The 15,707-nt window shown below is 36.1% G+C and overlaps 4 protein-coding genes across 7 annotated transcripts in view; 2 read left to right on the forward strand and 2 right to left on the reverse strand.

Moving 5' to 3' along the window:
• The first annotated feature begins 3,488 nt into the window (after nt 1-3,488).
• LOC9300822 (protein ORANGE, chloroplastic) lies at nt 3,489-6,166 on the forward strand. Of its 4 annotated transcripts, none has more exons than XR_002329406.1 (9): nt 3,489-3,795; nt 3,934-4,048; nt 4,152-4,268; nt 4,361-4,447; nt 4,531-4,607; nt 4,732-4,859; nt 4,961-5,097; nt 5,175-5,308; nt 5,552-6,116. XR_002329406.1 is itself a non-coding variant. In XM_021013086.1 (9 exons), exons 1-9 carry the CDS (start codon nt 3,611-3,613, stop codon nt 5,557-5,559), a joined length of 960 nt encoding a protein of 319 aa, XP_020868745.1. In that variant the 5' UTR covers nt 3,489-3,610; the 3' UTR covers nt 5,560-6,166. The 4 variants fall into 4 exon arrangements, 3 of the variants coding, with proteins under 3 accessions (XP_020868745.1, XP_020868750.1, XP_020868741.1); XM_021013086.1 differs by having other exon boundaries at nt 5,203-5,308; nt 5,552-6,166; XM_021013091.1 differs by lacking the exon at nt 5,552-6,116 and having other exon boundaries at nt 5,175-5,501.
• A 198-nt stretch (nt 6,167-6,364) lies between these two features.
• Nucleotides 6,365-8,090, reverse strand: LOC9300823 (putative pectinesterase 63). The gene is made up of 5 exons (XM_021013075.1): nt 7,784-8,090; nt 7,380-7,658; nt 7,017-7,223; nt 6,686-6,924; nt 6,365-6,599 (listed from the first exon to the last, which is right to left on the reverse strand). Exons 1-5 carry the CDS (start codon nt 7,991-7,993, stop codon nt 6,440-6,442), a joined length of 1,095 nt encoding a protein of 364 aa, XP_020868734.1. The 5' UTR covers nt 7,994-8,090; the 3' UTR covers nt 6,365-6,439.
• A 914-nt stretch (nt 8,091-9,004) lies between these two features.
• LOC9302523 (ABC transporter A family member 11) lies at nt 9,005-13,361 on the reverse strand. The gene is made up of 15 exons (XM_021023104.1): nt 12,923-13,361; nt 12,631-12,862; nt 12,196-12,557; nt 12,008-12,103; nt 11,715-11,915; nt 11,464-11,623; nt 11,171-11,397; nt 10,912-11,029; nt 10,753-10,829; nt 10,587-10,676; nt 10,316-10,459; nt 9,930-10,220; nt 9,779-9,859; nt 9,512-9,688; nt 9,005-9,431 (listed from the first exon to the last, which is right to left on the reverse strand). Exons 1-15 carry the CDS (start codon nt 13,289-13,291, stop codon nt 9,195-9,197), a joined length of 2,862 nt encoding a protein of 953 aa, XP_020878763.1. The 5' UTR covers nt 13,292-13,361; the 3' UTR covers nt 9,005-9,194.
• Nucleotides 13,362-13,441: 80 nt separating this feature from the next.
• The window catches only part of LOC9302524 (ABC transporter A family member 12), a 4,606-nt gene continuing 2,340 nt past the window's right edge, over nt 13,442-15,707 (forward strand). Inside the window, 9 exon segments of the mRNA XM_021021772.1 lie at nt 13,442-13,808; nt 13,902-14,312; nt 14,445-14,577; nt 14,740-14,859; nt 14,946-15,073; nt 15,219-15,377; nt 15,462-15,530; nt 15,532-15,603; nt 15,605-15,702. Coding sequence (XP_020877431.1) covers nt 13,737-13,808; nt 13,902-14,312; nt 14,445-14,577; nt 14,740-14,859; nt 14,946-15,073; nt 15,219-15,377; nt 15,462-15,530; nt 15,532-15,603; nt 15,605-15,702 — 1,262 coding nt within the window. The 5' untranslated portion in view covers nt 13,442-13,736.

Below are 15,707 nucleotides of genomic sequence, written 5' to 3' on the forward strand. Positions count from 1 at the left end.
CCTTCCGACTAAGTGCCAGGGGTAGTCAGGCCGCATGCATTTCTAGCTACGAGGTAAACCAATTGGGCCAAGGCCCAACTGACAGACTTTCCAAACAAATGTGTTTTTGTTTCCAAGGAGAATCGAACTCAGGTTTGAGAGTTTCATCCTTTCCCAAAGCTTCCTCTGCCACTAGACCACGGATGCTTGGGCAAAACTGTTAGGGTAAACTTTTTATAGTGACTGACCCCACCCCGAAAGGCCCCATATCCAGGAAAATCCTATATGCGTCATAGAAACCCGTGGGCCATCTACAACAAGATTTTATTTGGAGAGGTTTCAGTTCCACCCCGCTGACAGAGAATCGAACTCGTGACCTCTGACAGTCGTGTGTGAGAAGTCACATTGAAACCACTAGGCCATCAAGGACTTCTCGAAGTTGATAATTAATCCTATGCATCCATCACATCCATATCTTTCTCTCTTGCAGTGTTCCATATTCTTACTTGTGGTATACTAACAAAGGGGGCTCGGCGGCAACAAGTCTTGGATATTGATATTTGTCTTCCTTTATTTATCACAATTACACAATTTTCATTGATTTTGATTTCCTCTTAATTATCTATTTCAAAATTGTTATTTTTTGATCTACCGGCAACAAATACTTGGTCAAACAAACTGTTTCTTTTCTCAAAATACCAGTGTTCTAAAAAGCGTTCTAGGCGGTTGCCTAGGCCCCGACTAGGCGCTAGGCTCTCATGTGACGCCTAGATAACCGCCTTGACCGCCTAAAATTACATAGATCTTGTTTAATGTATTTTTTCAATTTCAATTAGAGTTTTATTTACATATATAGTTATAAATATTCATATATTGTTTAATATAAATATAAATAAATATTTTATCTAATTTTTATTTATAATTTCATAATTTTTAGTTTTATATAGATATTTTATATAACTTTTATATATAATATCATATTGATAATGTTTTATGTTATAAACGTCTAAACCGCCTAAAAAATCGTCTAGGCCCCGATTAGGTGTTCTAGGCGCTAGGCACTGGGTCACCGCCCGCTTAGCGCCTAGCGCTTTCTTGAACACTGCAAAATACTCATTGTTTGAGAACAATAAGAGGGAGTTGCGAATCCTCATTGTAATCTCCATGTTTTCCAAAACTTTAAAATCCAAATATTTTTTTTTTTAAAACATAAAAATATTTTAATTTTGGAAGAAGAGAAATCGCTCAGTTCAGCGGGATTATCGACACACGCAAAACTTTCCACAAGGAAAAATCCTACATTACGGTCTGTTGAGCTTGAATATTTCGAAGTCATCACCACGAATTCTCTTTCCGAATAAAAAATCAAAATCATAATAGAAGAAAAACTTGGAAAAAGCGATTGCTAATTAACAGCGTGGTGCTGTGGAGATTAGTGGTGGTGACTTTGAGTTTTATATATTTATAGGTTAATTAGCCTCCTAGGGTTTCTCCTGACTCCACAGCCTCTGTTTTAAAGCGATCCGTTTGACTGGACCTTAATTGGGCTGATATATTAAATAAATAGGCCTTCTAAGCTAGAAAAGTGTGTACAAAACCCACCAAACATTTAATCTAATTTGACGGGCCCATCTGTGTATTTAATAATATCTCATGATCTATTTTTTTTTTCTTTAGGACGTAAAATTCATCTTCTCGGATACTAGTTATCAACACTGACTAGGAATTTGTAATTTAATGGTTTCGGATATTGTTATGGATGGTTGTCACGACTTCAAATTTACATGATATATGTTAAAATATAGTAATCAAAATTCTTTTATAAAAAAGAAATAATAATAATCAAAATTCATCATTTCTTTGGCTAATTGGACAATGGATTCATAATTAGATTATTTAATTATTCTTGATTGGCAATTCATCAACTCAACCTACATTATTATTTGTTTTTGAAAAATACACTCTCTTTTTTTTCTTTTCAGAACCACTCTTTTAATTTCAAATTACTAATAAAGCATTAACATATGTTGAGTTGATCTTTATTAGATAATTGCAAAATTATGTGCGACATTTCTTAAGCTTGATAAGTATTTGAAAAGATTAAAAAAAAAATTATTTTTCAAAAAAATTCTAAATATTGGCTAGTTTTCAAGTTTATAAACTTGTATTTTTCAAAAACTGCCTTTTTAAATCTCGGTTTTTAATTCATTATAAAAGCGGAAGAAAAAAATCACTACTCTCATGCCTGAAAATTGCGGTATCACAAAACATGTTCATCCACATCAAATTAGCGAAAATATTCGTACAGCACTTGCAGCAGCAAACTACCTTGGTCATGTGACTATAGAAGCTATTTGTGGCAGCATTACGATGTTCAACAGGAGTTTCATTATTGTGGATAACTAATATAAATTGATATATTGACGTACTATTATTTATTTTATTGTCAATTTGATTTTTTTATTTAGTAGTGATAATGTATATTATATTTTTGAAATATTCATAATATATGGTTTATTGTTTAAATAAATAAAGAAAAATAAATTTTCTAATTTACTAATCTTCTACCAAAAATAAATAATAGATTATGCATTTTTTAAAAAATATAAATATAAACAAAAATATAAATTTAATCATAATATGTGAAATATATTATCCATATTTGTGTTACAATATTCAAATTTGGCATAGCGAACTCATAACATGGGTTAAGGCTTTAAGTTTAGTTTATGGAATAATATAATACTAATCTCCTATTTAAAAATAAATAATCTAATTTTGGATTATATACCCAATTAGCACAAAGAAATGATGAAATTTGATTACTACTCCCTCAATTTTTTTTTTTGTGATGTTTCAAAAAATACATACATATTAAGAAATCATTAAAAATTTTGTTTATTGATAAACTAAAACATCATTTATTATCTACCAATACATGATTTAACCAATAAAAAAAAATATGCAGGATATAAATTCTCAAAACCAGTAAAAACGAATTAATTTTGTATTGAAAATTGAAAACATGATTTAATTTAAAATAATTTTTTTGTTAAACATCAAATATAAAAACAGAAAAATTATATTTTAACAAGTCATAAATGTAGCACCACCTACCAAAGTTTACATTATCACTAAATAAAAAAATCAAGTTAACAGTCAAATAAATAATAATACACTAATATGTTAATTTATACTGTATTAGTTATTTATTAAACTATATTATTTTAATTTTAAAGTTGTAAATATTAAAGGGAATTGGGCTTCTACCCATCACTTGCAAGACCACGTTTAGTTTTTTCTTTTTAATTTGGTCGACGAGAAACAAAGAAAAAATCCATTACAAAAAAAATTCAAGTCAGAAACAAAAAAACTTTCTGCCACCACAAGTTTTTTCACAAAACAATTATTATTTCTTTATTTAAACCTACCAAAAAACACAAGTGTGAAATCAAATAATTATAACCACCAATATTAACTCGCCACGTACATATCTGTCAAATAGTTGAGGAAAGTGGTCTGTCTCTCTCTCTCGGTCTCGATTTCTCCATTCTCACTACTAAAGTAAGTATACAACACCATTAAAGAGCAAGCAAAATCAAATCGATCTGCTGCTGAGGATATCGAAAAGATGTCATCTTTGGGTAGGATTTTGTCTGTTTCCTACCCACCGGATCCGTACACTCCGCGGTTTTCACAGTATAAGCTGTCTTCTTCACTACGGCGTACTCGGAGCCTCAGATGGCGATTCACGGCGTTGGATCCTGAATCTTCCCCACTCGACTCTGAATCCTCCGCCGATAAATTCGCTGCCGGGTAATCTGAATTAGCTTGAACAGTTTAAATCACAAGGCTTTGATTGTTTGCGTGTTACTCAAAAACTAAAAGTTATGATTTTTTTTTTTTGGTGTGTCATTGATAATGAAACGAATCAATTTTGTTGGATTGGTGAAGGTTTTGTATAATAGAAGGGCCTGAAACAGTACAGGACTTTGCCAAAATGCAATTACAAGAGATTCAAGATAACATTCGAAGCCGACGAAACAAGATCTTCTTGCACATGGAAGAGGTACTTACTTACTACTGTACTACACATCTTGCAATAGTTTCTTAAAGTGGAAACCTTTCTTAAACTGTTTTTTTTTTTTTTTTTTTGTGGGGTTCCCTTGTAGGTGCGGAGGCTAAGGATACAACAACGGATTAAAAACACAGAACTTGGTATCATAAACGAAGAACAAGAACATGAATTACCTAATTTCCCATCTTTTATCCCGTTCTTACCTCCATTGGTGAGTTTTTGTTTCCATGATTACAAGAATTGTGATTCTTTTTACCCTCCCTTGCATTTTGAATTGATCATAAAAATACATTTGATTTTCAGTCTGCTGCCAATTTGAAAGTCTATTACGCAACTTGTTTTTCACTCATCGCCGGGATTATCCTATTCGGTGGCTTACTAGCTCCTACTGTAAGTGCTTTTGCTACTTCTTGTTTTTCAAGATTGGCTTAGTTTTCTCTAATATAGTTTCCAATTTGTAACCTTGATGACAGCTAGAGCTGAAGTTAGGTATAGGAGGCACATCATATGCAGATTTCATTCAAAGCCTTCATCTACCTATGCAATTGAGGTTTTAATACTTGTTTCTTTGAGTTTTCTTTCAAAACTGTGATTTTTTTCGCATCTTCATTGCTTTTTTCGTATAATATATATCTTAAAAAGATGCTTAATCTGTGTGTTCACTTGAATAACAGTCAAGTGGATCCGATAGTAGCATCGTTTTCTGGAGGAGCGGTTGGTGTGATTTCGGCTTTGATGGTAGTAGAAGTTAACAACGTAAAGCAGCAAGAGCACAAGAGATGCAAATACTGTCTAGGAACTGGTACTATTATTTACTTTTTCTTGTTCTTGCTTTCTTATAAATTATGATATTTATGTAATGGTTTAAAACAATGTAATTACATTCTCTTATATAATTCACAGGGTATCTAGCATGTGCTCGTTGCTCTAGCACAGGTGCTCTTGTTTTAACTGAACCAGTCTCAGCTGTTGCTGGTGTGAATCATTCTCTATCACCACCCAAAACCGAAAGATGTTCAAACTGTTCAGGTGCCGGAAAGGTAAAAGCAGAAAAACCAAACTTTAAAGCCCAAAACCTAAAGATTTGGATGCTAAGTTGTATGTGTTTGATGTTCAGGTGATGTGCCCGACATGTCTGTGCACAGGAATGGCTATGGCGAGTGAGCACGATCCTCGTATTGATCCCTTTGATTGAATCTACAACAAATTCTACTTCCTCAGACTCTCGTTCTGTCAGTGTAACTAAAAATGGTATGTACTGATGAAATAATTAGAATTGCATCCTTTGATCTGTATATACACACAGAAATGAAGTTATAATACAATGTTAGATTTGTCTTCTTAGCGAAACCGGCATGTTGTGTACGTCTTGTGAGTTGTGACATAAAAACAGCATGTAATGTTTGGTTTCTCCTGCAAAGCAAAAAAGCTTGTTTCCTGCTAACATACTGTTTTCCTTCATGATTTTTGTTTCTGAGCTTTAAACGTTTTCAGTTCCGTAACAATGAGAAGAAAAAAAGGATGGAACAAGGTGTGTGTGTGGCTCAAGCTTCCCAGCCACACAAGAGAGTGGCGCGAGTGGCTCGTTTAACACCATGAGAATGGTGAAACTTGGATGTTGTGAAAGGCACGAGCCATGTTCATACTGGAGCTCTGTTTTGCGTATATGTTTGGAAGAAGCACCACTACTTTCTTCAACAGAATCTGCACATAGACACAAGCAGAGGGGAGCTTTAGAAACCAATCTCTTTGAGTAACATAGCTTCAGTGGCGCAAACGAAACCGCGTCCTGTGGCAGCTTGAAAAAATCTATTCATGCAGAATTGGGGTATCTCAAGAACTCTGTTTCTTCAGACCAATGAGCTTACATGGTCTGTTTCTTGAGAGCTAGGGAATATGAGAAGCCTTAAGATTCAAAAACTTCAATCGTTTAGTTTCCCTTCAACATTATACAACGGCAACATCTCTGAGTTCGTATCTCAGCTTACTGATCACGAAATCATCGAACTTTGGCAAAAGATTGATGAATGAATAGGAAAACAGAGCATTTTTTGACACTTTTTTAAAAAATAGTTTGGAAGTTTGATATTTAAGATTTTTATATGAGAATTTGAGCATTTTTTAAAAAATTTGGTACAAGCCTTTTTTTTCCTTGAAACATCAAAGCTAAGTAGAGATTTGTCAACATATTAAACTTTTATAAACCATGATTCTTATTCCTTGTAAAAGCGAAACACTACACAAGCCTCAGCTTCTCCAATAATTACAATATCAGAAAGAAATAAATGTAATTGTACAAGTTACATGTTTTTTTTTTTTTTTTTTTTTTCCAAATAAAGTAATTTAATTACGGAGTGGTTGCTTAATTTTGTAGTAGTTACATTAGAAAGAGGGAGGAGGCAGGAGCCAGCTAGATCCTTGGATGTAGCCAAGCGAGATGAAGTACTTAGCTTCTACGTCGTCAATGTCTTGTGTATACTTCACTCTCTTCTCCTTGTGCGATCCTGTTCCTGTGCACTTATATTCTCCATAGAACACCGTCCTGCTCATCAATCAGTACATTGTACATTAAAACTTATGTCATATAGTTTTTGATTGATGATATACTATGGTTTGGACTATACATACTTGTCACGTCCGGCCTCGCGATTTTCTTGCCATCCGGATGGGTTCACGACACTTGACATATCAGTGTATGCATAAACAACCTTTGGGTGGCTCATCCATGCTCGACCCAAGTAGATCCCGGTTCCAGTCCCTGTAACCTTGCAGTGCACGAATGAGTATCCACTTTTCTCTGCTGCGCTTTTTCCCGCATGAGCTGTGATCACTCTGATTCCATCTCCCACAACGTTTAGTTGTGTACCCTATTTTCATTAACATATAAAACGATTAACGTTACTGATCATCATAATTGCATATATACACTATAGAGCAAGAGATCTAATTAGGTAGGTACGAGGTATAGAGAGCGTCCACTTCCAAAGATGAAATCAAATGTGCCTTCGATGTAGCAGTCTTTGAAGAAATGGTTTCCGGTGTCATCACAAATCGTGTCTTGATAACCGTAAAATTTACAGTTGTAGAAAGCTGCTTTGTTGCCAGAGATTCTCATAGATAAAGCTTGTGCTCCCTTCCTCTTACCATCCGGCATAGGGGCAGAATTCTGAAAACAAAATGTTATTCCTTCCATTGTAAATAGTGTCGTTTTAAAATTTATTTTTTCTTTCAAAAGTAATGTCACATGTAATAAAATTTTATACAGTCCTGATTAATCCACATATTTTAAGACAAAAACTTACATATCTTACGATATTTTTACCTTAACGATGATGTTAACAGCCATGAAATAGTCTGACAAGACAATGAGAGTTGCGCTATCAACTGTCCCATATTGTGCTGCGGTACCATCGAATGTCAATACGGGCATTGCATTTGGATGACCATAAAGTGTGATGAAGGGCTTGTTTCTATCTATCGTGACCTTCTCTTTGTATACACCAGGACCTATCTTGATTATCACACGCCTAGTGTTCCCTGCCCGTACACTGTTTATTGCTTCGGTTATTGTCTTGAAATGGCCTCTTCCATTTTGTTTCACCTGCATTAATAGATCCAAAATATATCATATAAAATATCGCAATAACGACTAAAAAATATAGCAGCAATATTTTTTGAAAACATAAGCAAAAATGTCTACTAGGTAGTCTATAAGTATTGTCATGCCTTAATGATACGTGGCTTAGCCTCAGCGGTCAATAGAGCTGGATCTAATGTGTTTTTTCTACTAGCCAACGAAGGGACGTTGGTGTTGAACCACTGCTCGATTCGGCCTTTGTTCTCCGGAATTGGTGCTGCATCGTTACCGAAAACCACGGGCGATGTAATCACCACGAGCAGGATTGTTACTATGAGGGACACATAATTGTATCCCATTGTACTATTAATATTTGTTACTACTTTTCTAAAGTAAAGATAATTAACTTTCTGCTTCTTCCTTTCTTATGGTATATGTATACCATCGCTGAAAGCGAAGAATACCCGATGCCGTTAATTTTTTGCTAAATCGGTTTCTGGTTCCTTGCTCTTTATTCATTTTTATCCCTTCATAAATTCTATATGTACTGTTTTAAATGTTCAATCTAACTAATTTAGTTTATTTTTCTAGAAAACTAATTTAGTTTTAAAGGTGTAAAACCGACGATAGTTTTATTTTTGGAACAAATGATTAGCTAATACTTTATAAGAAACTTTTCAATACTAAACGTCTAAACCATACATGGCGCGTTAAGATATCCCAAATATCTTCAGAGACTATTGTTAGGAAATGAATTGGTGTACTCTAAACTTCATAGTTCATTTAATCAAAAATAGTGTTATTTTTTATTCAACTAAAAAAAACCATGTTTACATCAGATGCAACCGTAGATAGAATTCAAAGCTGAAAAGAGAGTAGAAAGAGTGTGAAAGTGAAAACAGGCCACTATGTTCTTGTTCTTAACCAAATCTGTAGCCCGTCATCTAGAATCAGATTGCCGTGTCCCTTGATGGAGTATAGTTTGTTGCGGACTACACGAGATACGAGATTGGCGAGATATCAGGAGGATCCGAGACCTCACCATGTCGTCTAGAGTTGCGCTCGCACTGTGTCATGTTATTTTTTGTTTGTCATCAAAATCAAAGGCAGTATCACAGAATTTGAGAGGATCCAAACCGGTACATAAATGCCTACATACTTGATACATAGGAAAATAAAGGAACATGCAATCGTGCCTGACGAGCCAATATTGAATTTGCTTGCAAATGACTGTCACGAGAAATCAAGTTGGTAGAGAAGGAATCAATCAAAAAAAGAAAAAAAAACTCTTGCGTTTTGATTTTGTGACTAGTGTTGTTTTAAGATGAAAGAACGTAATGGTGTTCGTGTGGTCGTTTTTGAACGTAAAGAATTTTAATTTCCTTGGTCTATTTTTTTAATTAGGTTATGAATACATATGTCAGCAACTATTTATAATGTGCATACTTTTGTCAAACAAACAAGAAACTCAATGTAAACTTCCTCTACAACTTTAACCCCTATACTATATTAGAAAAACCCAATCACTAGAACAAGGACAAAATCAATGAATCATTGGATTCATAAATCAATCACGACACCACGAACCCCTTGTCGTAGGCCTTTATGTCCTAATGTATCTGGTGATGGTGGACGTGTCACCGGAACATTCTGTGGCACCCGCATCTCTGGTGAGTGTCCTGAGATGCACATCGATCCCGACCCGTCTTGTTGCCAGTACACTTCCACCATTACCCCACTTGGATTCTCTGCGTTTTCTGTATCAGGGATCCCAACAAATCTTGCTCCCACAGGTATCTATACATTAACCATATAACTCAAAATTTCTCAATTCTGCATTTGGTTAATATATACATACATGTGAATATTGATTTTACCTCTAGTGAGATGCCTGATTTTAACTCCAGAGTGACCATGTTTCCTTCGGCTGTTGCGCTTTCTAGTTCAGCCTGTCTTGCGATGTTGAGAAACACTTCTTCAAGAGTCGCAAGACCGAGTTGGATGTCCGAGATTCCAAATTCAGATTCTCTGTTTTGTAGCTCCTCAAAAAACCCCTGTTGGTCATTGAGACCACAGAGAAACAATGATGAATATCATAGATAGATTGATGAAGATCTATAGTTTTTTTTTTTAGAGCTTTGTACCGTCAAAAGGTTTTCTTTGTCGTGTGGGATAACAAAAGTCATGAAAGCTTTGTTTTCTTCTGTTGGCTCAACTTTCAGATGCTGCAAAAAAAGAAACACTTACTTTTTTTCTTTCTTTTTGCTTTTAGGCACCTAAAAGCAGTATATGTACCTCTTTAAAGAATTTCTTCAATGGCTCGTGCGAAGCTCCAACACCGATGTTATTGTCATTTTTGCTTTCGATGAAGCTAACGTTAGCAACGAATCCGGTACCAAAGCGGGATTTTAACCTGATTGAGGTCCCAATGCAGCGGAGCCTGCCTTTAGCCATGATCCCTATTCGATCACTTAAAATATCAGCTTCTTCCATAGAATGCGTCGTTAGTATGATGGCACGACCTTTCTTTGACTCTTGTATAATGTCCCACACATGTCTCCTCGTGATAGGGTCCATGCCAGTTGTCTAGAATCCATGTATAAACAACCATCTTAAAACTGATTTTTGTGTCATTATAATATAAAATCATATTTAAAGAAGAATGTAGCAACTCGACATGCCGGTTCATCTAGGAAGACCAGCTTGGGATCACCGATAAGTGCTACCGCAACACTGAGTCGACGTTTCATTCCACCACTATAACTTCCTGCTCTAACTTTCGCAGCTCCTGTCAGTTTTACATCCGCCAGTAACTTCTCAGCAGTCTATAAGAGAAATGAAACTTGTAAGCAAAAGAAATGGACAAGTGTGCATGAATGTTCAATAAAATCATCAGACATCTTTTGCAGCCGTAAAAAGAAAGTACACTATGACATTTTTCAGTCGGCATACCGATTTGATCGATGCTGGTGGCAATCCTTTGATGCTAGCAAAGAGGTGGAGGTGTTCTTCACTAGACAAAGCATCCCAAAGAATATCAAACTGTTAAAAAAAGAAAATAGTGTAAGAGATCATTGTGTAAGATATAATGCTAGAAACATCTATGGAATTGACTTACCTGAGGACACACTCCTATCATTTTACGAATGTTAGACATACCCACGGAACTTCTTATGGAGTCTCCATATATAAGAGCTGTTTAAGTAAACCAAATTGATCTTATTAGAATTGTTAATAATGCTTTGAGAACTTGCTTCCTCTCTAAACAGATACTTACCATCACCACCAGTAACTGGATTTATGCCAGTCAAACAACTAATAGTAGTTGTTTTTCCCGCGCCATTAGGTCCAAGAAGACAAAACAACTGATCTTTGGCAATATTCATCCACAAACCCTGAAAATTTAATTTCCATGAATTAGTTGAATAATAGATGTAACTATTGTAACACATTTATCTCAGGTTACATGAGCTAGGAACAGCTTTGGCAAAAACCATTCATTACCAGAACTATTTTCTTATCGGAAAATTACATACCTTTACAGCATGAAAAGGCGAAGTTTTGGTGCATTTGCAGCATCCAAGCTTTGTAGTCCCAGGATATGTCTTTGCAAGACCATGTATCTGAACTGCAATGTTAGGATCAACTATTCCATCCATTGCTTGTTGTTTAACTTCTGTCTCTTCTTCAAGCACATCTTTGTCATCTGGCGTATTATGCTCCACGGGTGGAACTGAACCAATACAGCTAAAAATGCTACCTTCTGCAAAGCGTAGAAACGTGTTTTAGTTACGTTTCCCAACACAGAGAATTTTTCATGGGAAAATACCTTCCACTTTGTTGCCCCCTTTGCCAGTCCAATAACCAGGTGCTAAAAAGTAGAAGATCGGTTTTCTTACACCGGACGAGTTGGGAATAATATTGTCAAAGTAGATGGCCAGAACAAACCAGAATAGGAATGTCCCAAGGAGCCACTGGTAGATAATGTTCTACCAAAATTTAAAACACTTGTTTGAGAATATGATATATTAGACGACTTTACTACTAATGGAGTGAAATTTATTTTGAATGGCCACATACAATAGAAATTACGCAAGTCGCTTGGCCCCCTTCACATACGGCTCTATTACTCCAACTGATTCCAGAGCTTTTGGGAGTTGAGGTTGCATCAAGAAGAAGCTTAAGTCCCGCAGAAAAAGTGTTTGGTGGAAAAAGAGACCACATCACCCGACGAGAAACCGCATAAGCGCTGGAATAAGGGAATCCAGTAGCTGATACAATCTGCAGGTAGAATTGTAACTAAGTAAGAAGTTGAAGATTTTGATCAAGAACCAGTTTAATTACTATTTTAGCTAGAGAAGCCATATATATACCTGTGTTATAAAACCAATCAAAAACACAAGGAAACCGACGGTTGTTGCCGAAGATGATTTGCTAATAATAGATGATAGCGCAAATGCTAGGCCAATCTAGCAACACAAGTAACTTAGATAACTCAAAATTTATACATAAAATATATCAGAAGAAAGCAGAAGGTAATTAGAAAATGAAGGTTTTTTACCATATTAAACTGAAAGAGCAAGAAAAGTAGGAAGACAAGAACAAAACTGTTCTTCAAGAAAAAATCAAACCGGAATATCATTCCAAAGAGGACCAATAAAAGTGAGGAGACAAAAGTAAGGATTCCTTCCCATAAGAGCCATGACAACCAATATGCAGAATCATAAACACCCATCATTGTCATTGCCTGCCGAAGTTTGAGCTCTTTCTCGGTAACCAGGGAACCGAGTTGGAGAACAAAACCAAACATGGAGAAAGCAAGGAAGAACACTGGTCCCATGACTGAGAGTGCAGAGGTAGTTTCAGTTATAATAGCTGGTCGTGCAAATTCCTTAAATCCCAAACCCCAACCAAAATCTGGATCTGCAAGTGAAAAAAACTAACGAGTGTTGGTAAAAGAGTCGACAACTAAAAGATTCAAGAATGATCCGTCTACCTCCAATTAAGGACCTTGCGATTTCACGCTCTGCAGCGACTTGAAGAGGAACAAGAAACTTAAACGTAGGATCTTCAGTCTGACCACGTTTTCTCTCCGAGGAAGAATTTGTTTGAATACCATAGCTGATTACTGAAGCATTCCTTTCCACAAAATGCAAAGCTCCTGGAACTTGCAAGGGATGTGACAGAAGCCATGCATCTACCTCATCAGGCTCCTTGAACGATTGAACCTGAAGAACATCACTTTAAATAACAACCGCAGAAACACTAACCAAGTTAATTAGTAATACCTTGTTGGTTGGAATTGGTCTCCCTGGATTGTTAGCCATAATTGCAGAGACGATATCAGTAACGCGGCGACTATGGTTCCCACTCCACACGAAGTCATAGCAAGGAAGCTTCACAAAGAACTTGTCCTCACAAGGAAGAATCGGTGGGGAAACCAATAGTGTAGGATCAGTGATATTCTTGTACGCTGTTGAGGATGCGTCGCTTGCCTTCATGGCTTCCTCTATACAAAAGATGACAAGGATGAAGAAGAATGAAGAGAAGAGTTGAAGACACGTGGCTCTCTTGTTCCGCCATGAAAGCAATAGATTCTTCCCGAACAACGCCGTGAACTGCTGGTAGAGAAGCGGCAAGCCTTCTTGCAAAATCATTATCAAGTTTTTTTTTTTTCTCTTCTTTTTAAAATAAATTGTATGTTTTAGGAAAGCAAAGTTATTATCTAATAAAAAAAAAAAAGGATTGACCAATATTAATTAGAAAGAAAACTATCCGCTTCCAATTTTTTCGGTTGACTAAATATCATCCCCAGCTTGAAAAATGTGTAAAATTGAGACCTCACATATTTAATTCATATTTAATTGACACCACATTTTATTTGGCACTAAAAAAAAAGCGCAAGTTTTAAGGAAGAAACGATTACTAAAATTGGCAAGGCAAAAAAAAAAGTGTAAATTCAGACCTCACATATTTTTCACATTTAATTGAAACCACACTTTATTTGGCACTAAAAAAAAGCGCAAGTTTAAAGGAAGAAACGATTACTTAAACTGGCAAGGGAAAAAAAACAAAGACGACAAAGTGAGACTACCTAAGCCAATGGTGAATCCTAGTCCAGCAAGTTTTTGGACGCAAGCCAATGCGTTACTTAGGAAGAACTTAACCTACCAGGTATGTTTTGATATTGCCGTTTCCGGCAAGTTTCTTAGAATATCTTTGTGTTTAGCTTGGAACGATCTAATTGCTTGAACCCTGAAATGGCAGAGGAAACACATATGGACAAATGTTCGGCTCATCCTGGTTCCACTCTTCCTCTGTTTAATTCTGCTGGCGATTCAACAAGTGCTTGATGCCTTGATGAAGAGTGTCTCTGATATGTCTAATTGTGGAGGCAACGTTACTTTGCCTGGTGGTATCTGTCCCATCCCAAACCCTCCACCGTTGCCTCCGATGTTGCAGATTCCACAACATGAACTCCGTTCCGTTAAGACCGATTTCTTTTCCTACAAAGATCTCCCTGACAAGTCATGCAGAGGAACAGGATCTTGTCCTGTAACGATACTTATCACTGGTGATAAACTGGCTCTTGGAAAAGCTTTATCCGCAAATATCTTCAGCACTTCTTTTGTGGTTAATTCCTCCGACCTCTTGCCTACTTTAGCCAATAACGTCTTGGTATGTCTCTCTCTCTCTCTCTCTCTCTCTCTCTCTCTCTCTCTCTCTCTCTCTCTCTATCTCTATCTCTGAGTGCAGTTGATTCTCTTATCTCTCAACCACTTCTTTTACTCGAGAGATGATGACTTTCAGGGTTCAACAGAAGCAGCGGGGGAAGACAATTATGAAGACCCGGGGATTGCCTCAGATCTCCCTATTTACAGTATCCAACCTTCTTGCAGTGCAAACTCTACATGGCCACTCTCGCTCGGACAAATTCAGACAGGTAGATTTTTTTTTTTTTTTTTTTTTTTTTGTGAATTCTAGGCATAGGCTCATACATCCTCTCAGACATGTAGTTTTGACATGGCTCTAGACGTGAGAAATGCATGCGTTTTTTATTTATAAAATTTTTTGATGATTGTTTGTTATTAATTAACTATCTCAGCGGTGAAGTGTGTTCAAGGGTTGTGTCTCTGGAGAAATAACTCTGTAGAGGTCAATGATGAGCTTTTCAAGGGTAGTTGGAGGGGAAACCCTGCGGGGATGACAAATGAGATCGTTGCAGGTTTGTAAAAAACTGCCATTTATATATCCTTGGTGGTTAAATTATTCTGGCATTTATATTATGTCTGCCTTTTTTTGTTGCCTTAGCATACGATCTCATGAGCACGGATAGGAAAAATTTCAATGTGACCATATGGTATAACTCAACCTACAATGATGAGTTTTCAACTGGTCAGCCTTTAAAGCTGGTCCGAGTTCCCCGCTCTATCAATCTGGTAACAAATATTACACCAAATATATATATATATATATATATATATATATATATATATATATATATATATATATATACGGTGATCATGTACTCTCAAGAAATCGTTGAATTTCACATGCGATTTCATATATCTCTCCTGTATGCAGATATCAAATGCTTATCTTAAGTTTCTAAAAGGCCTTGGGACAAGGATATTATTTGAGTTTCTCAAAGAAGTTCCTAAAAAAGAAACGAAAATGAATCAAGACATTGCGTCCTTGCTAGGCCCACTTTTCTTCACTTGGGTTGTTCTTCTTTTGTTCCCCGTAAGTTCTCTTACATGCTACTTAATATTCATCCCATTATATTGTATGTATAATAAATAAGATATATATAAATCTTGCATGCAGGTGATCTTGACATCATTGGTGTATGAGAAGCAAGACCGTATACGAATTATAATGAAAATGCACGGGCTAGGCAGATGGTCCATATAGGATGATTTCATATGCCTATTCTCTCTCCATATATATGTGGTATGTTATTATCTTTGGTGAGCTTCGGGTCTGCTATAGGACTCAAGTACTTCCGGCTCAATGACTACAGCATCCAGTTCGTTTTCTATTTTATCTACTCAAATCTACAAATCTCCCTCG

This window comes from Arabidopsis lyrata (genome assembly GCF_000004255.2).
Source record: "Arabidopsis lyrata subsp. lyrata unplaced genomic scaffold ARALYscaffold_8, whole genome shotgun sequence".
Taxonomy (NCBI): domain Eukaryota; kingdom Viridiplantae; phylum Streptophyta; class Magnoliopsida; order Brassicales; family Brassicaceae; genus Arabidopsis; species Arabidopsis lyrata.